A 20,801-nucleotide genomic window follows, 5' to 3' on the forward strand; every position below is an offset into this window, starting at 1 on the left:
AGCCTTTGTTAATATCCATTTGTTGTTTAAGTTAGATTGAAATATGAATGAATCGTAGGCTTCTACAGTGAAAATGGAGGTGTCTTAGTGATAGACTTATTTTATTTTATGATTCAGCCTCAAGTATGCTGTAAGTGCGAACAGTCAGCACACACACGTATAGCCCAGGTGTCAGGTTACAAACGACAGCCAATAGGAAGCCACTATAGACGTAGTTCCTGGTAACTGCTGGGTACACCTGTGTTGACCTGCACAGTCTGACAGATTCATGACAACAAGGATCTGGCGTGGAGCGACATACCTGCACTGACAGCAACTCTCAGCCATACTGCACTCACACACAGTAAGTGGACTTATTTATTAATCACACTTTAATGCACTTTGATGCACTTACATGGACCAAATCACGCAATGGAAGAAGAAGAAGAAAAAAATCTTAATAGTTTCTGAATTGTCTGGAAACTTACTGAAGTCAAGCAATGTACCCTAGTTTACTTCACAGATGTAGCACTGTTTCGTCCTGCTGCAGAAGAAAATGCTGCTAATTCCTCAAGAGAACAATTATTAACCACAATCATGTACAACCGCGCACAGATTAGGATCTTTTGTCTGTCTGAACGTTATAGCCACTCCCTGGCGATTACTCAAAACTAGACAAACACAACTTCTAAACCTGCACACAAGTGTTTGTTGGGGCTTGCGGGGCGGCCAAGCAAAGTGGAATAATAAATGTGCTGCCAGCCAGAGCAAATACAGGACCGAGGCTGAATGGACAACATTTGGACTAATGCGCTGCATACTCAAACCTCTGCCAGTGACCTGTCTTTGCCCCCATTGCGTTTTAATGCATAGTAAATAACCTGCTTATAAATCGTGACACTCACCAAATCCAAGGAGGCACACCTGGTGCAGCGGCAGGAAACAGCGCGCGCGCCTTGGCAATGTCGCGCAAGTGAATCTCATTTGTAGCTCACTGTCAATAAGCAAATCTTCTCATTGTTGCGGTCAAATGATGTCGTCACCTGCCGACATATTTCAGTGCGCTACAGAAGGTGCTAAGGGTCGTAGAAACCTTTCATTATATGACTGGAGAGCTTTGTAATTTGTCACCCTTTTGGTGGTTTAGCGACTTCTAACACGTGCCGCAACGCTGTTTAGAAGACCCCTTTACCTACGTCCCTAAGTAGGCTTTAAGGGACTGCAGGGACAGCACTTAAAACACTGACGCATTTTCTGTTGAAGCGAGAACAAAATGAGGTGGCTGTGAATCCCCCTGTGATGCCCGATGCGCTCGGCCAGGCCCACGCCGAACTGGACCGTTTTTTTTTGGTTTTGTTTTTATCTGATTGTCACTGTGTGGTGGCAGTGGACAGCTTTGGTGAGTTTTCATACAACGACAAGGATGTTATTGATTTATTCATGTAAAAAAAAAGTTTACAACAGCCGGGACAATTGAAAGGCAATGTCCTTTACGCAATAACCAAATTTCTACCATGCAACTGTCTATGCAATGATAGGCCTCTTTGTGAAGTCCATAAGCCCAAGTGAACATTTGAATATCAGACTGTAAAATGACTGGGAAGACTATGCAAATGAGCCTGTCAATGCTTCACAGTCATGTAAGGGACATCTTTTTTTCTTCTTCTTAATTATGGCCTGGTTATTTGTTTAAAAAGATCCTGGATCATCAGCTTGTGTTTAGAACATCAGCTCAGTCAGTCTACATCTGATAAAGGCTGCCTATAAAGTAGAGATCCTACTTGCCCACCTATCCTGGGATTAGTAAAGTTTCACAGGCCCGCACATCTTATTTTTGAATCATTTGTCATTTGGGGGTTGGCACAGAAAAGCTGTCTCCTAGGACCCATTGTGATTGTCAGGCTGACTCTCATATCCTCTAAGTTGTTTTGCTGCTTGGCCTCGGGCTTGCCAGGTCTTACACACACACAAGTTTTTGTATCGGGACTATAGCTGCTTCATTGTTTATCAGCTGCAGATTGCACTGTTATGCGCGCCCGCAACTGAGGTACTGTTATTTTGATTTGATTTTGATTTTCCTTTTTATGCGACCCAGTCCCAAAGTAAAGTATTTTATTGTGAAACATAGATAGACATAATGATGGAAAGTTACTGGTAGATTTGCATCGGAGAAACATCTAATGTTTTCAAATCAAGATTCAGTTTTCAGTATCACATCCATTCCAGAACATGTTTATAGCGGTCTAAACCAGGGTCAGTAGGTTCTATACTATTGTGCTGTTTGCAAAGAATGTTGTACTAATATATATATTTTTGGAAAGGGAGATTTGTGATTTTCGATTGCTATTATAATTACTTGTGCATCTTGTGCCCTGTAGTTGCTGAGATTAACAACACTTTACAGACTGTAAACATTTTAAGAATCTTCTTCTCTCACTGAACCAACGCACTGTTTTTATACAATTGTTTTGTGATGAATTGCAAATGACCCGGCAACATTGTCTCGTAAAACTTATTACTTTCTCAACTTCTCTGTACTTTAGCCTTGAGTCATTTTCACACAACTCTTTTCCATTCACATTTGCTACATTATATTTCCGCCTGTATTGTTGCCTTTTCATCAGCCGTGTCAGTGTGCTGCACACTGGCTGCTTTGTGGGTTATAAGCAAATAAATCAGTGTGAGATATACAGTAGCCTATATAGTAACTGTCTTTGCAGGCGATTCACTTCCTGTTAGACACCCATCACCAGCTGCCCGTTTTTGTTTATAGTATAAAGAAGTTTTGATGCAATGGTAAGGATTCAGAGCTCTAACTTTACTTACTTTACAGAAAAAATAGTGGGGAAAAGCGAATAAATGTATAGACGATAAATATCAAGTCCAAAAATATATCGTTTATCTGTTATTTATTGAAGTCGATAGAGTAATTATCGTGACAGCCCAACCCGGAATGAAGAATTTTTGTGTAGGCTCTCAGTCGTACAGGGGTTTTCAAAGGTTTATAAGCCGTCATCTCTACTTGGTTGTTTAAGTGTTGGACATGTTTGTAAAGGCTTTCATTCGTCCAGCAATTATCAGTAGTGATTGGACTGGGATGATTGAAGTGTTGGACATTTCGCCTCTCATTCATCCAGCTTAGTCACCAGTTACTACTGTGGCCACACTGCCTTTGCTCTGCCCAATCCCGTCAGACCTTGGAAGCTAAGCAGGGAAGGGCCTGGTCGGTACTTGGATGGGAGACCTTTTGGGAACACCAAGAAGCCTAATGAATGTCGTGAGTGAGTGAGTGAGTGAGTGAGTGAGTGAGTGAGTGAGTGATGGTTGGAGGGGCCGATGGTGCAGACTGGTTGCCTCTTGTCAGTCTACCCCAGGGCAGCTGTGGCTACAATAGCTGCATTATCATTACTTTTATCATTAGTGATTAAGCTTCTTGGATAAGATGCGAAGTATCCAACACCTAAGTTATCAATTCCAGATGATGACTTAACCTCTCAACCCCCACCTGAACCCAGAACATTTTCTCCAGTTTGGCTTTACCCAAATCTAAAAGCTTCAAAGCATCAAAATAGCGACAAACACTGGGATGAAAATACAACAAAAGAGCGACAGAGACACAATAAACAAACGACAAAAACATGATTAAAGAGTGAAAAAAAAGCCACTAAGAAGCAACAAAAACGTACCGGAAAAGCAACAATAATGCAATAAAAAGAAAGGCGACAAAAACACGACATTAAAGCATCAAAAAAGCGATGAAGAACACAACAAAAAACTGCGAAAAAAAGAGACAAAAACGCTTCAGAAATGCAAAGCAAAGAAAGTTGCGATCAGTATTGTAGGTCTTGGCTTTCAAATGAGGTGTAACACTGGCCTGTAGGCTGTAAGCTTCAGGCGAGGAAAGAGCTGGAGAAAATGTGCTTGGTTTAAGTGGGGGTTAAGAGGTTAAAGCCCTTTGTGGATATGGAATCATTAGTCATTTCTATTGAAACAGCTGTATTTTCCATCCTATTACCTTGTTATTACCGCGATATGAAGTGTAACTCATTTTTTTGGGGGTAAAACAAACAAAAAAATGTAACTGTCAAATCACCCTTAGCCTTCACTCAAATCCTTTGCACAGGTTTGTAGTTTGGGAGGGGTATGCGCTGTTGAAAGATCTCTCCTCACTGTGACAGGTAAGAGGTTGAGAGTAATGTAATCTGGAGAATGAAACAGCCCTGCAGCACCACTTCTTTGTCAAACCGCTTTGTTGAAGAATTGCTCTCAAGTTTTTCAGATTAGTTCCTTTTTTTTTCATTCTTTCTTCTTTTTTTTGTTTTTTCACATGATACCATTTACCTCCAACCCCTCGCCCGGGGACAGCGGCTGGCACCTCCACATCATACGAGTGCGAGAACCGATTATTATACGTTGCAAATTGAGTCTGGTATTAAAGAACAAATTCAATCGGCATTCAAATGTACAAGAATATATTACCCAATTTGGAAAGTAACACAGGCGTCGGGAGGCGTTTGGGATACCGACTCAGTGGACTGGGTTGATAAATATTTCTCAAATTGGATCAGCTTATTATTTCACCCAAAGCGAGTCTGAAAAGCAAATTGGATACAGAGGGGGATTTTTATTTGCGGCGTCTTAGGCTGTTTGCGTTGGGAGATTTACTGCTGCTATCCAACAGCCTGCACTCCCCATTTCCAATCAGCTTTGGTTTTATGATTAACATCTCTCTCCAATATTGTCAGCTAAAACACTTTTTCACTGTGTTATTCGAGTTTAGCACCGCGATAATCCCGTTTCAGCTTCACGCTACGGGGTCAGCCTTTGTCTTTAAATTGAGAAACTGAGGCAGGAAAATTAGGATTAAACAGTGCTGTGCAAAAATGGTAGATTGGTTTTTACGGGGGGCTGTAAACAAGGGAAGCTGGTTCAGTGTACAAAAACACTGAAAACTGAGGGGGGGGGGGGATAGCGAGTTTACAGTAGAAGGCACCCTGCAGAGGCACTGGTACAAATATAACATCCAAAACATTATCTGATAAAGAAACCACACAAAAACTGGTTTGCTATTATCAAACATGCATGGTGGACAAAAGCCCAATCCTCCACTTGCACTACTGGAGCAAACCTAGTGTAAGATCTTAGAAATGGGTCCCCGGGTGCTCCACTTTGGCCGGTCACCCACTGCTCCTGACAAGTTGCCCCAGCGGCACTGACAAATGGGACGCATTTTCCCGTGGAGACGCGAAGTAAAGCTGACCATTTCATCAAAGTGCGCTTGGATGTGAATGCTCTGTTTGCCTATTACGACTGCATGTCACCTTTCTATTTGCAGTGATCTCCTCAGTGTGTGGGAGCAGGCAGCATTTCCATAACTGTGCGATGATGATGAGGGATATCAGGAGGAGTAGGAAATGGTACGCTTGTAACCGGTGCGTGGGAGTTGAAGAGAGGCGACCGCTGTTCCTCCTTAGTGCGTTAGACAGTGCGCGCCTTAACAATGAGAGTCGCCTCCTTCATCCACATTGTTATCCGCAGTAACCATAGAGGAAACAGGATACAACAGGCGCAACGTATTTGCCGTCCAAATCTATGAAGAGGAGATGGTGCGCACTTGGGTTCTTGATATTGTGCCAGACTCACTAATTCTGCTAAATCCTGTGCAGAGGTCGTTCCCATGCGCTGCACTTTAAAAATATCGCAGTAGCATTGTGTTTGCTACAGCTGGGGCTTTGTCTAACAGGCGGGAAAAACATCTGGGATTCACATTTTTGCAGTGCGATGACGTTGGTGTTGGAACAGGGTGCCTGAAGGAAATTAAAAGGTTTCGCCATTAGAACAACAGCAATGAAGTCACTGGCAGTAGAATGGATTCGAAATGTGTATATTGAAGTTTTGCACTTAAGGTAGCTAATCCTCCAGTGGAAAATTTTGCAAAGATAATGGAAAAAAGTTAAACTGTTTGCTGACAGAACCAGTATCCCATTTTTGCTGAGCACTGTGGGAAATAAGGTGTCTATTCTCTGACCCTGACTGCCACCGACTACCTCACGTTACAATCTACATCGGCATTTATTTCTGCACACATTTTCAAACTCCCTGGAGCCGTTTCACAGGGATTTTGCCCGTAAGGTTCTTGTAAATGAGATAAATGAGTAAATGAGTCTGGAGAGGAATGGGAAAATATTACAAGCAATGATATCTGATTTAAATGTCTAGCAGATATTTCAGAAATGACAAGCCAACGTGCAAATAAGTTATTGGGTCAGAGGGATGATTGGTCTTGGGAGATCTAGATTTCTGACATTTTCAGAATATCCAGAAGACTTCTAAACTTCCAAACCAGTACAAGGATCACATGTAAAGGCCTTGAGCTGCATATGTGGCGGGTTTTATACCGTATTTTCTGGACTATGAGTCACCCTCTTTTTCATAGTTTTGCTAGGGGTGCGACTTATACTCAGGTGCGACTTATAAATCAAAACACATAATTGCACATGTTTGTTATTTTCACACTTACAGCCACCAGAGGGCGATCTAGGCTTTTGTTCCCAGTATCTGCTACTCCTGTACCACTGAAGATTTAAAGAACGGCAATCGAGCAGCAGAAAGAAAGTTTGGAGTGAGTTTGGAACTTCTGAGGGGCTGGCAAAAAGCGGAGGTCACTCTAACTGCAATGAAGAAAATAAAAAAAGAGCATTGTGAGCTAAAAGCTAGATGCCACAGCTAGAGGAACGAGTTTGCAAATGAGAGCTTGAACAACATGATGCCGGGAGAGGCTTGTCAACGGTGCAGTTACGCCTCCATGCCCAGGTAGCTGCCAAGGCTGGTGCGATTTATACTCCAGAGCGACTTATATATGTTTTTATCTTCTTCATTTTTTGGCTGGTGCGACTTATACTCTGGAAAATACGGTACATAGAAAATACCCCATATGTCATATTATGCTAGTGTTTGTGATTTGCTCACGACAAAAAACAATGAACAACGTAAAAAGTGAAATAACCAAAAAAAATTGCATTAAACAGCTTTAACACAAGTTCTTCTCCAATGTTGTGCATTAAAATGGCTCCTTGTTGTTTAATCCTCACTTATCATTCAATAAATAGCAGCTTAGACATTATCAATATTTATCATCTGTACATACTTATTAACATTTTTTTCTTTATTTCTTCTAGTAAAACTTTGATTTTGAACCAAAGCAAATTGGCTTACATCATATTTCATATTTTCTGCAGATTGTGTGGTATTTTAGGATATGATTTTTTTTAGAACATAGGTTTTTTTATGCTTTAGAGTTAAAATATCTAGCATAATATTGTTTATCGCAATATTTTCCCACCTCAATATATTAAACGTGACAGGCCTCTTTTCATCCCTAATGGACTTTTAAATACCTGTTGTAATCTATTAAACAGTGCATGAAATGATGCCACTATTTCGCCTGTAATTGTGTATCTAGAATTGTGATGTTCCTCACAAAAATCTGAAAGCGCACAAAAAAAATGATAATCGGCATTGTGACATCCCTCCTGTTGACTTGAATTTTGTGTTTTTCGACACCAAGCTCCAATAATAGCGACCCACCGTTGTTACTTTCTTCCGTCAGAATCTCTAAACCAAAACACCCAAGATTTCACGCACACATCAATGAGTGAATATTAAAAACAGGTATTTTTAACTCGGTGTCTTTTCTCCCCGCAGCATTTGAAGATGATGCGATTGCTGCTCCTGTGTCTGCTGCTGCCAACTGCTACCGGTACGTTCTCATCTCGCTGTGACGCTTTCAGCCGATAAACATCTAATCACACCTTCCGCATCCTCTCGTTGGCATGTTTTTCCTCACGTACCAACACTAGTGCCATCGGTACACTATATCTGTACCACAGGATTTTTTTATGCCGTCCAGCTTCCAATGCACTCCCATTAAAATAAATTCGCCCACATTATGTGTCCACTGCACCTGTTTAACATATTTATATCAGTGGTCCATGCGTGGTCTATTCTTCCATAAGCTTTCAAAAAGAAGTAGAACTGGACTAGGTTATCTCTTGTTGAAATTGGCAAATCCTCTGAGGCAGAGCTGGGACCCTAAGCAAAAATCCACTCGGGGGCCCTACAGTACACATCCCAGGGCTATTTGACGAAGAGCAAACCCATTTACGGTCAAAAACAGTTGCACTGTGCAGTAGTGCAGGACAGAAGTGGAACATAACCCTGTGTGAGAACCACTAACCACTAAGCCACTGTCAGACTGGGGTTTAGGACAACGAAGTATATGATAAATGGTAAAAGGTCACATTCTCTCACCTCTGGTCCCTGACCCAGTTTGGGAACCACTAACTTAAAACTAACTGAAACCTGCACCTGACGGTTATATTTTTTTTATCTTACCACTGTGAATAGGTCTGACAGTCATTAGTTTTAGACCAAGCACATTCCAAGAACTGGAGCTAATGAAAGTAAATGGATAAATAGATTAGTAAATTGATTCAACTCTCATTTGAGCTTTTTCTTTCTTCTATTCACCAAACTACTGGCCTGATCCTCCACTCGAAACAACAAGAAGATAGTTTAAATGAGTGTGTGGCTGATGCAGCCCCAGTCTGAGCAGCCTCAGTCCCCGCAGAGTAAACAAAGGCGAGCAGCGCCTTGGCCGGGAGATGGGAGAAAGCCACGTGGTATGCGTAATCTGCGTATAGGAAAAAACGGCTCTGCTTTGAGGCAAAGATTGTTATTACTGACCTCCCATGCACATGACAAAGGGTCAGTTACATTGACTTCATTTTATTGCCTTCGTTACATATTTAATCATATTTGTCGTTTATCCGGGCTTGACACTGACACATTTGTTCCCTGACCCTGGATTTTCAGGTGTTGAGTGCAATTGTTTAAAAGTCTGATTTGCTCTTTTGCTTTTCCTGCAGCTTATTCTGAAGACCGGGATGGATCCGGTGATTGTGAGTATCCATGGAAGATCATATCCGTCTTAAATACATAGTATATTTTGACTGCTCCCTGAGCTCAAACAGGAAAGGCCATAAAACTCAAACTTGACAAGCCTACTTTGTAAATACCAGGTGACTGCAGTAAATGGCTGTGCGTCAATGTTTCAAATGTGTTTCACTCGTGGCCTTTTTCTGAGCTTTTTGAGGATCAACTAGGACACAACTTAACATTGATATTGTTCAGTTAACTTTGTTTGTTTTAAAAGTACAAATATGGTGAAAGTATAAGTTCAAGAGTGTGTTCAAAAATGCTGCATATTGTTGACGCATTTGTTTTTGTTAACTCGACTTCACTTTCTCTCTTCCAGATCCTGATGAGGAGATTGATGAGGAGTGTAAGTTTGTTATTACCTTGATTTCCAAAACGCTGCTCGCCGCCGGGCAGCAGGATCACTCTCACATAGGCTGAAAGGAAGCAGCAGTGAAGGCAGAGCAGGAGAGGTTATGGCCTGAGTAATTATTGTCTGCAGATTAGCGGCGCGCGGGTTTTGCGGATGGAGGAGATGTGTGGAGGGTGCAGCCTCTGTTGCCTTGCCCTCCTCCTGACCATTACAGTCTGAATGGAATCAATTATCTCCCCTGAGAGGCCGGTGGCTTCTGCTGAAAGGCCAATGAACACGTTGACACCCCCGCCGTCCCGCTGGTCAGCTAATCGACATTGGCATTCCCATTCTCTGCCCACACCTCTGTCTGTCACTCCTCATCACGGCGCTGACAGACGTTTGAGAGAATTACAGAGCTGTTTACTGCAGGCTGTGGTCAGATGCCTCCTGCACTTAAAGCTACGTCCCCGACGCCCAAACCCACTGAAATGTTAAAAGTCATTTGGAAGAAGCTATAGATGTATGTTGATGTTTTATTCATTTGCTCAATTTCCAGATAAACTCCACAGGTGCTTGGGAGATTTAAACACATTTTATCTCAAAGTCTCGGTAAATTCCATCGATGTTTGAGAGAATTAAAAGCTATTTACTGCAGGGCTGTGCTCAGATGCCTCCTGCACTCACGTCTACATCTATCTTAATTAAATCCCAACCTTTCACCTAGCATTTCATTTTTTGAAATGATAGGTTAACAATGTGAAGTACATAAAATGAGATCACCCAAGTCCTGAATGCTGATTATTGTTTTGCAGATCCACTTCCAACAGCCGGTAACAAAAATATTGCGAGCATCCCAGACAAAGCAACAGGTGAAGACAGTGATTCAGGTAAAACTTTGCTTACTTAATAAACAAATAATTTAAACATATATTGAGATTACATTACAAATTGTTTTGCTTTTTTTTTTTTTTTTATAGACCAGACAACAGTGATTGTCATTGTTGTCGCTGTGGTTGTTGTGGCTCTTTCTGTTGCAGCAGTAATTAGTGAGTTTTGGTTGGGGAAAAAAATTCTAAATAAGTTGTGGCAATATTGGCCCATCTGTCTGAACGTTATATGATTTGAGCTAATATTTCTTCTTCTCTTTTACAGTCTTTGTTTTAGTGAGAAGACGCTTGAACAAACAACAGCAAGGGTGAGCGCTTATTTTATTCTTTAATTCATTCTCTGGACAATCTGTACAAAAAAAACAAAACCACACCAGCACAAGAGGTATGCACGTTGCACTCACGCTTAGTAACTAAGCCTCCAGGTGACAGAACCAGTCTGTTGGGTAACAGCTTTTGAGCTGCGTTGCCAATTTGCCCTACTTCACTTGTCAGCAAGAAAAGTACAGACAAAAAAACAAAACAAGTCAGGTGATAAAAACCATGCAACCAGCATCCACCCATCTGGACCCGTCTGGACACGATAAGCAATTAGTATCTAAGCTTGTGGTCCCCCTCAGTATCTCATCTGTAAATACGAAACAAGCACACATCCCTTAGAAGCTTAGACATCTAATAATAGCCCCCAGACTCACCCTGGGGTGAACAGGCCCAGTGGGACAGGACCAAACCTGTTCCAAGCATTTGCCTAATGAAGGGAACTCTGAAATGACAGTTTTACGCCGAAAACTCCTACGCCCAACTTAAGGGACACTGAACGCATCATCCTGGCGTCTTGTCAACATTCTGTCAACAGTAATCAGATAGTGGAACAGCCTAAACCAGTTACGCACAAGCACTTTCTGTATTCACTTTACTCATTTGTTTTTGTAAATGTAGCGGGGCTTGGACGTGGCTTTTTGCAGAGTAGTCCTTTTTTCTTTTGTGCCTTTTCTTTGTATGCTATTATAAACTCACTGACCACTTTAAAAGATACCCCTGAGTAAAGTTAAATGTAAAGCAATCACATTGGAGAAATTGGACTATTGAGATCATTGATAAGCTCAATCCAAAGGGTAAGTTTTAGTATTGCTGAGGAACTGTTGCTGAAAAAACTGATCAAAAAAAATTGAGAGATCAAGCGAGTAGTTGTGAAATTGCCATCTTGGTGTCAAAAGTTAGAAAAAGGATTGGAAAAATTAACTTCAGTCAGTTACTTCTACCACATACAAAGCACATACAGAGAATTGCGTTACTGTCAAATAGTTGGTGCTAAAAACAATAAGTAACACTTACCTTTTAAAACCAGTTAAATCAAATAATGACAAATATACACATGCACAATAGGGGGCAGTAGAGAGACCAAAGAGATGAGTTCATCAATAACAGTAAATACCCATTACTCTGGTAACGCTTTAGCTGTAATGATAATCGTAATAAAGTGGCAGTGAGTTGATATTGGCCCAGTTCCTGAGTTAAAAAGATGCAGTGCAGATTGACAAATGGCACAACCATTATCGTGTAAAGTAAGTCAATATGCAAGGGTTAAATTCTTGTGCAGGATTACCAGGTGCCTCGCGGGGCTGCAGTCAGCTCTGCAGCTCTGGTGCTGACTGATCGCTCCACTGAAAAGAGGCTTAATCACACAGCAACCCCTGGCTTGTTACATCAACAGAGCCCTGCCAGTTTATAGGTCCCACCTGGGGATGAGGTGTGTTTCAGAGCCGTGCAGTCATGGTGCACCTGTCACAGCCCAACACCACTAACCACAAAGTCCCTGCACACAGAGCTTCTGCTTTGTAGATGTCCCAAATGTAAAGTAAAAAAAAAGTTTTCTCCGAAGAAGTACTTAATATCTGCTTTCTTTTCAGGATTTACACTGTTCCCATTGACCAAGACAAGAAAGAGGCAGTTTAGCTCCTGGTGGAGGAACTGCAAAATGCAAATAAGGAGTATGTGCTTTGTCATCACCTACTCTCGACTCAGGACGGACATTTTTTTCACAAGAACCTGCTGCTCCCTGTTCACTTCTCTCAAACACATGTACCCTTGATGTTTTCTACCTTGTCCCAGTCATTTGATGTACTTGTAATTTTGCCTGGGACATTTGGAACGTGTTGAAACCTTCTAATTGGATTCTATTTGAGGAATTCAAATCAAAGCCTGTGAATATGGCTCAGAGCTTCTTTTGTCAAAAGGGATAATTTGGCACAGCCAGAGACCCCCTTTACACTACCTGAAAAAGAAATGACTCCCGTTGCTGTTAAACCATATTTGCTGCCTGTGGAGCAGGGCCGTGTGTGGAACAGTGAGACTAACCAGGCTAATCCATGCTGAGCCAGGCCTGCGCTCTTCTCACTTTCCCATTCACTTTGACATCTTCTGTTCCCCATTAGCACCGACAGCAAGCTGTAGCGAGACTCGGGCAAATACCTGTTCCCACATTAAGAATACAGACATGAATAACACGTGAACCTTGCAAAGCATCAAATTATTTCTTTTCAAATTCTTTCTTTCACTTATAACATTCAGCTTCAAAGATTGTAAATAGCTCTGTCAGTTCTTGAGGAATGAAAAGAATTGAAGGGCATTCTTGGGCAAATACCAGTCACGCTTGTATAGGCCTGACAGCACATACTTCTGTTTTATATTATTTAAATGGAAGTTAACCATACCCTTTAATGAAATGCTTTCCATGTAAGGCACTGGCTGCCTTGTTCAAACCCCTTTGTATATAAGAAATGCCTGAATGGCTTATATAGCTGTCTCACCTGTGCAGTAGATGTATAGTATACTGTATTCATAGAAGAAACTAAAATGAAGTCATCATCATTCGACTAAGCATCTCACTTTGCTCCTCCAAGTTTGATCAGGCTGTGCACTGCTTCTTTAAATACATCTATACTCTACAAACAGGTTTAAGTGCCAACTCTGTTATATGTATCATTTGTGCTCCTGTATTTTTTCATGTCTTTTATACTTGTTGCGCTGCCCAAGAAGTCAGTAATAAATGTAAGGTTGTTTGGACACGTCACATAAAACATTTCAATTTGATATTTGTATTTATCCGCATACATTCACAATCAGTTATATTTAGAACACCATCTCTTTATATATAATCCCTTCAGTACAGTCTAAAGGCATTTTTATACATTCTGAGGGGGGGGAAAAGGATTTCTTTCAAACCATATTGTACATAAAAGTCTAATTGTTTTTAGGGAGAAGTGGTATTGCAACTATCTTATTTATAAACTGTGTGTAACAAAATAAAATGATGGGATTGGATTCTGTAGCTTTTGTTTATAGTTCCAACATACTAAAATTACACTTGGGTTGCCAGTTCAATGCTCATGTATTCAGTGATTGATCGATTATGTAAAGCGTGACTTGTTTTTTGCTAATTACAAACATACATATTTGGAGGGAGCTATTATAGAGGGAAAGCGACTATAAATAAGGATACAAATTGAAATATGTTTTTAATTATTCAAAACCAATGAGGTCACATGTTTCACAAAAGCAATTTGACGTTGCCAGTTGCTGAACTTCTGTAGTGGTGTCGTTGTTAGTAGCTTTTCCTCCCAAAATGCAGTAGTTCTAGCTCCTTCTCATGCTTGGGCCACTTGGTACGACCTAAGGGGAGTGAACACAAAACAGACAAAAACCCCACATTTAAGTCATCCATCATAGTTATCAGACATGCTCGCGCTGGACAACAGATTGGTTTTCAGTTGGACTGTCGTGGTTTGCCCAACAAATAGCTTTATCATAATCATTTTGATCTATTAATCTTCACAAAATTCCAGTCAGCATAGTGTTGAGTTATAACACAGACAAAATAATGGTTGGCCATACATCATCCTCCAGCTCTGTGGCGTACAAGTGCTAAAACAGTGGACTTCAAATTAAATCGGACAAAGTGTATTATTGTATCCAGACAATGGCCATGAACGTAGGTACTTACTTTGAGGCCCTTTTATGACACTTTGGCAGTTTACAAACTTTTCCACCTATTAACAAGGGACACGTACATAGTTAGTTTTGAACACTTGGGAATAATAATCAAGATGTAAGTCATACTCACAGCCGAGGACCATTATACCCACGATGAAAAGCACTGCTGCGATGGACAGACCGGCTTGACGCAGAGAACTGTAATCTACAAACAAAAAATCAGGAAAATGTTTAGTTAGAGCAAGTTCAACCATTTCTACTTATTATATTGAGTGTGTATATGTTTCGCAAATTACGAGTTGCTTCATGTGGTTGTCATGCTCCTCTGTACTTTTAGTTTTATCCTCTTTTGGCTTAATCCCTGGTTTGAACCACTTTAGTAAGGGTTTTGTTTCATTATATACTTAAACCTTTATAGGGCATGTGACTATTTTTGGTAATTTTCGCACACTTTACATATGGCCTCCCAGCTGCACATCAGTAAGGTGAAGAAGCATGTAGTCCTCGCTCAGCCAATCAGAAGAGATCACCCTACATCACAGATGTGGCATCAGCAGATGTGGCATCAGCAATTTCAACTTCCTGTTTTCTCTGAAGTCAGAAAAAGCCCCAAGTCTGGCTAAATTCATGGTACAATTCTTTAACATGAAAACTAACCACGGTAAGTTACCAAGTAACCATTTTATTGGTGAATAAGTGATGATACATGTGTTGGTTTTGGAGGACGTAGTGAAGTGAGTAAAATTACAGCATGACAAAGGCAGGCACCATATTTAATCATACGCCCTGTTCACTTAAACAGTTAATTAGTTTTGTCCATATTTGGACACGTCCGTTCCACCTATTATTCATACTTACAGTATTTTCTTTACAAAAGAACCAATAAACCTTAGGACTATGTTTTTATGTTGCCAAAAGTTATTTTTAGTAAATTCTTTAAGGCAAACAACATTGGAGGCGACTGACCCCTCCCACTGCACGTAAAGCACAATCACATTACAAAACTGGTGTGATCATTCAAACATCTATATCACAAAACACAACGTATCCTGAATACCAGCCCGAGACATGAAAGTACTTTTTGTATTTTATATATAAACCTTTTGCATATATTTTACAACTTATAGGGCACACTAATTTTATGCATGATATTGAAAAAATATGAAAAATGTTAAAACAGAAATAAGCCTGTCAACTTAAGAATAACACTCTTAAGTTGAAATGATTAATTTCAAAGTATTTTTAATGAGTGCCCAATAAAGGGTTAAGACTGAAATTATGATCAAAACAACCCAGTGATGTTAACTTGTACTCCTGTAGTTGGAAAAGGCTCGCCACCCACTGAAAATGGTTTCGCGACCCACGTTTGGGTTCTGACCCACCAGTTGAGAATCACTGTCATAGTACTGTATTAACTGTGCTTGCTTTACATAACTTCACACTGCATTATTAAAATGTATTGAGTTGCTCTGCTCAATTTGTGCGCATCTTACCGTAGGTGAAATCCTCGTCCCACCTTGTCTCTAACAGAAAGAAAACAAAAACACACAGTGAAAAGGGTGCTGCTGAATTGAGTTTGTAAAAGAAAGGGAACAACAGTCTCCATCAGCTTGCATGTCGCTGAGGTTGAATCAAAATCCGATCTATGTTGAGACACACAGGGCGGCACAGATATCAATTCACCCTTGCATAAGGTACAATCAGGCGTTAGTCTGTCACAGGGAAACGAGAATCTTGTTTTATCTTTATGCCATGGGTTTTGTTTGTAAGACGGGGAATACTGATACCGTCAGTCTGCCACCAGATAACAATAAACCCACTTCGCCTGTGGCATTTAAGAGAACTATGGAAAGAAGAGATATGCAAGTTACCCCAGGCAACAGCTGCATGTGGGGTGGTTTTCCCTGGGACATGAGGGGGCCTGGTGGCTGTGTGAAAGAGAGACAGAGGAAATGAGAGAATAACATCATTTTGGATACAATACAAAGTTTTATTTATTTATTTGCTGCCAGTACACTCTTGGCACTCACAACTGAACTTCAACATTCACTTAAGATACTGCCTGCTTTACTAATATAAAGGTCAAAGTTGCTGGGTTACGAACTAGACAAGCAGATGGCTCCACCGCCTGGCTGCTTGTGTACAGAAATTAAAGGGAGTTAGGGCACAGTTTAAGTGGTACCTTGAGTGGGCGCTGGCCTTGTTGTGTTCTTACTTGGCACAACTGTAGAAGAAAAGGTCAAACCGGGTGAATAGATCGCTGGGACGTATAATCGACATTGGTTTATTTTGTGTTTGTGTTTACCGGCTGGTGTGTTGTTTGCTGTGATGGTAGTGTTCACTGTGCTGTTGCTCCTGTTCAAACTTGTGGCCTTTGCACCAGGAGAAGTGACCTGGGAGGAGGAGCCTGATGTTCTGGAAATGGAGACTCTCGTTTCTGTCGCAAAAGCACATGCAAATATCAGTCTGGGGAAACACCTGCTCCTTCAAGCCAAGTCAACCCTACAGTCTGGGGATTAGTCAAAAAATGTTTCAACAGTCTGGCATTTTTTAAATTATTTCTCTTCGTTTTTGATTAAGAGGATTCGTTTAACCGCTTAACCCCCGCCTGAGCTGCGCACATTTTCTCCAGTTTGGTTTCACCCAAATCTAAAAGCTTCTTTAAAAAAAATTCATAATAGTGAGAAAAAAAGAAAGAAAAAACAAGGATGAAAAATAAATAACAAAAAAGTGACACAAACACAACAAAAAAGTGACTAAAACATGGCAAAAAAGTAACAAAAAAGAGACAAAACACAACAAAAAACAAAAAAGCCACAAAAAGTGACCCAGGAATATAATTTAACATGTAATATTAAAATAGTGACAAAAACACAACAAAAAACACAACAGAAAGCAACAAAAAAGTGACAAAAACACATAAAAAAGTGTCAAAAAATGTAAAAAAAAAAAAAAAAAAAAACATTAAAAAGTGACAAAAACACATCAAAAAAGTGGCTCAAAAAAAAAACCTACGAAAAAGTGGTAACATGCAACAAAAATCTGACTAAAAAGCCACAAAAAAGTGACCAAAAATATAATATAATATATAATATTAAAAAATGGCAAATATACGATGACAACACTTCACTTTTGTAGGTCTTAGCTTTCAAATGAGGTGTTACACTGGCATATACGTTGGATGTTAACTTTTAGATTTGAAATAAAGCCAAACTGGAGAAAAAACACTCGTAAGAGGTTATTGAACCCAATCTGCCCATAACTATCTTAGTCCATTTACTTAGAGTGTCTGAATGAGGTTCTACTTATTGAAATGCTAAACAGCCGCCCTGGGGTAAACTGACAGACTGTTAGCAAACACAGACCCACTATCATATCCTCTTAAATCCAACTTTGTATTTGTACTCCTTTCCTTTCAGCTGAAGACATTATTGGCCAGCAGCTCGTCGTGAAAGGGGTGAAAGTGCCCAGCATATTGAATTCCTGAAAAACCAGCAAATAAGTGGCATCTCAACAATGGCAAGAGTCATACCAGTGGAGACAGAGGACATTGTGGTGGAGTCGCTCATGTGGCTGGTCCCTTGCTGCTTGTAATGCGCGTCTGTAGGCGACTGGGCTCTCGACACTGCAGGAGAAAAGGCATTTAATCACCAAAACACATAAGTTCGAGAAAAGCCTCACGCAGCGTCCTCCGTGCACAGTACACTTTCGGAGATAGAACAAAGCCGAGTGTTGTTTATAGCCATTTATTTTGACAATAAGACTTGAAGTGCGTCTGTCCATGCAGGGAGAGTCACAGACGGTCTTATGAGTGACAGAGCGTGCCGGCAACAAAGGCAGGATTGTGCTGGAAAACCGCGGGACAAAAAGACTGTTTGTTTTACTCTCTCAGCACCTTCCAATTACAGCCACAAAACCGCCACTTTCTAGGTTAATACTGGAATGCAAAGGCAGTGTATTAATCAACTATCATGGAGCGAGTATTCGAGAGGCACTTTCAATTGGTGCAGGTTCTTCTTTAAGTCAAGTCTACTGCTTCCATTATTAAATTGTAGTATTGTTGCTCATTCTACTGCATTATTAGTAACCACTTGCTCATGCTTATTGGACAAGCTATCTCTGTATAAAATGGAGGTAAACATAAATGAATAAAACCTTTAAATATAACATCAGTTTAATGCAAAATGAGTACTCGCGTAATCTACCACTCCTACCACATTCACATGCTGCTTTCTCTGCAAAAAGTCTTTCCTAGAAGTGAAGAAATAAAAGAGCAGTAGAACAAAACTGGTGAATGCCTCATGCTACAACCACTATTACCACAGCTCCTCCTACCTACAGATACATGCACGCAGGCAGTTGTGTCCACCTCTACAGCTGCACGCACAGTTCATTATGATTTAAATCATTTCATAGATGTCAGATACTTTGAGGACAAAACGGATTGTCGTCTGCATTGTCCCTCTCATAAATATTTAAATGCATTCTCCTCCATATTTATCACACACCTTTATGCAAATATCTTCAGTTTACCGGATCCCCAAGCTGCTCTCTATTCCCAAGCCACACTTTAAACTCCATTCAACATGTTATTTCTCAGGCTAGCAATTAAATATTCATATGTGTGATTATTTATTTTTGCTCTTAGCCTTACCTTTCGAGACCGTGAGTAAAAAGAAAGTCAGACAGGCTAAACAGATCTGAAAACATAACAAAACATGAGGGGATTAGATGCTGTGGGAGTAGTTTTGTAGCATTTCATATCATGCCAGCTGCAAATGAGAAATGAAACCATATAGCAAAAAAAATAATAATGGCGCAATGTTGCAATTTCTCTGTTTGAGACTAATACAACATTTTGTTCTGACCAAATCCAACAGTCAGGAAGTTGGGAGTCATTGAGGTTAGCACACATGGTTACTTCCGCATGTCATGTCAATCGTAGCAACTTTGGTGAAAAAAAACAAATGGAAAAACATTGAAAAGTGTTTAAAACCCTCCTACGCTTGCTGTACTTTCTGCTTCTATTGACATCTTTCTTTTGTTGCATATACTACTTTAAATTAGGGATGACAGTGAAGGATGTGTATGAATGACTCCAAGCCCTCAGTATACAACCTCCTCACAACACATCATAACAACACAACATAACTAAAACAGACATACTTATGTTACACTTGTACTGTGTCGGGTATATTATTGAGTGAAAGACAAAACTTTATCTCCCTGACCTGTAGTGGATTCAGGAAGTATTCATACAGTTACTCTAACTCTTAATCCTGTTATGATGGTGGAGTTAGACACTGAAATTGTTCAAATACTAAAAAAAATCTGAAAATATTTAATACCTAAAAACAGCCACACACTAGAGCTTATGCACAGTCGAGGCTGTACCTTTCAGTGTCATGGGCACAGAACTGAATTCACCACAGATCTTTTATTAAGTTCAAATACAGCACAATGAATGAGAGCGACTGAATGGATCTCTGCAGTTGTAGTATACTTACAGTATGTCACTCTACATATTTTTTTGTCTATTAGAAGATGTCTATTTTACTGCATCAGTGTTGATTTTTTACCAAAAGAAAGGACATTTATATTATTTCAGGCAAAAGAATCTAGATGTCTGACATGTCTGAAAACCTCTTGAACCCACTGTATTTTGGCTTGAGACAAAATGCATGTGTATCTTTGACCTTCACCAGTGATGGTGGCCCTGTAGCCATGACAGGTGAGCCTAAGCACGTGATGAGCACTGACAGGCAGCATTAGCAGGTCTTGCCAATCTGAATTACACTCAGAACATATGCCATGACCGGGCTGGTTCCCCTTGGGCGGTATAGGCGTCTCTGTCTCTGTCCCTCCTCAGTCTGACCCGCCGCCTGTGTGTCACATCCTCACTCGCTCCCTGTCTGTCCTCTCATCCATCTGTGTGTCATCCTGCATCAGTATCCACATCCCCGGTAAACAACCTTTTAGCCCTGTGGCATTTAGTCACCCGTCCCGGCTCGCTGTGAGTGAGATTACCTTGGGATCCATGTCTGGGGGGGTCTTCCGAGGTGCTTCAGGATGTCGTCTCAGAGGATCATGCTGTGACTGCCTGCCTCGGCCCCTCCCATGCATGTGCCTCCACCCGAGCTACTTCCTCATCCAGTGGACGCTATTCAGCCTCACCCACTCAACCGCATGACAGGGCCCATGTGCATGACTCCCTCCTCAGTGGCGGTTGGTATTTACATTTCGCTATTCTCTTCACTGAAACAAAGAAAAATCATATTACAACAAATAACATTAAGTACATTTGTGGTGTAAATCAGGTAATACTGGACTAACTTAGGCCTCAAGCTGATCTAACATGGGACACCCTACAGGTAACTATAATGTGGACTAAAGCATAATAAAATTTTAAGAGTAAAGGTGAAACACGACCCCAAGTCTGATCGAGCACCTGCTGTGGGCAATGTGAACATTTTTATTACAACTCATATTTTGTCTAGGGAGGCTGGGAGACACTTTGCATAACCAAAGCAGTTCCTCAAGTCTTTTTCCGGTGCGCTTTGAGGCACAATATTAAACCATGTATCATGCATGTATGCCTAAATCATGTACAA

The 20,801-nt window shown here is 40.7% G+C and overlaps 2 protein-coding genes across 2 annotated transcripts; one reads left to right on the forward strand and one right to left on the reverse strand.

Annotated features, from left to right (window-relative positions):
* The first annotated feature begins 1,335 nt into the window (after positions 1-1,335).
* On the forward strand, positions 1,336-13,388 carry LOC306966150 (uncharacterized protein). The gene is made up of 8 exons (XM_079560804.1): positions 1,336-1,378; positions 7,684-7,738; positions 8,907-8,939; positions 9,296-9,322; positions 10,123-10,197; positions 10,288-10,356; positions 10,463-10,505; positions 12,108-13,388. The coding sequence occupies exons 2-8, from the start codon at positions 7,693-7,695 to the stop codon at positions 12,151-12,153; spliced, it is 339 nt and encodes a 112-aa protein (XP_079416930.1). The 5' UTR covers positions 1,336-1,378; positions 7,684-7,692; the 3' UTR covers positions 12,154-13,388.
* Positions 13,389-13,690: 302 nt separating this feature from the next.
* On the reverse strand, positions 13,691-20,350 carry fxyd5 (FXYD domain containing ion transport regulator 5). Its single transcript, XM_079561470.1, has 10 exons — positions 20,218-20,350; positions 18,845-18,890; positions 17,723-17,815; positions 16,496-16,627; positions 16,373-16,414; positions 16,062-16,118; positions 15,684-15,713; positions 14,321-14,395; positions 14,201-14,246; positions 13,691-13,869 (listed from the first exon to the last, which is right to left on the reverse strand). The coding sequence occupies exons 1-10, from the start codon at positions 20,311-20,313 to the stop codon at positions 13,845-13,847; spliced, it is 642 nt and encodes a 213-aa protein (XP_079417596.1). The 5' UTR covers positions 20,314-20,350; the 3' UTR covers positions 13,691-13,844.
* Positions 20,351-20,801: the final 451 nt, after the last annotated feature.

Source organism: Gobius niger (genome assembly GCF_951799975.1).
Source record: "Gobius niger genome assembly, chromosome: 8".
In the NCBI taxonomy this organism is placed as follows: Eukaryota; Metazoa; Chordata; class Actinopteri; order Gobiiformes; family Gobiidae; genus Gobius; species Gobius niger.

Excerpts from the sequence above, each read along its gene's own strand:
- LOC306966150 (XM_079560804.1), top strand. The coding sequence starts at position 7,693 with ATGATGCGATTGCTGCTCCTGTGTCTGCTGCTGCCAACTGCTACCG. Across the intron at positions 8,940-9,295 it reads CCGGGATGGATCCGGTGATT|ATCCTGATGAGGAGATTGAT; the intron begins GTGAGTATCCAT and ends TCTCTCTTCCAG. Across the intron at positions 10,357-10,462 it reads TTCTGTTGCAGCAGTAATTA|TCTTTGTTTTAGTGAGAAGA; the intron begins GTGAGTTTTGGT and ends TCTCTTTTACAG.
- fxyd5 (XM_079561470.1), bottom strand. The coding sequence starts at position 20,313 with ATGCATGGGAGGGGCCGAGGCAGGCAGTCACAGCATGATCCTCTGAGA. Across the intron at positions 17,816-18,844 it reads TTTACTCACGGTCTCGAAAG|TGTCGAGAGCCCAGTCGCCT; the intron begins GTAAGGCTAAGA and ends TTTCTCCTGCAG. Across the intron at positions 13,870-14,200 it reads TGTCATAAAAGGGCCTCAAA|GTCGTACCAAGTGGCCCAAG; the intron begins GTAAGTACCTAC and ends CACTCCCCTTAG.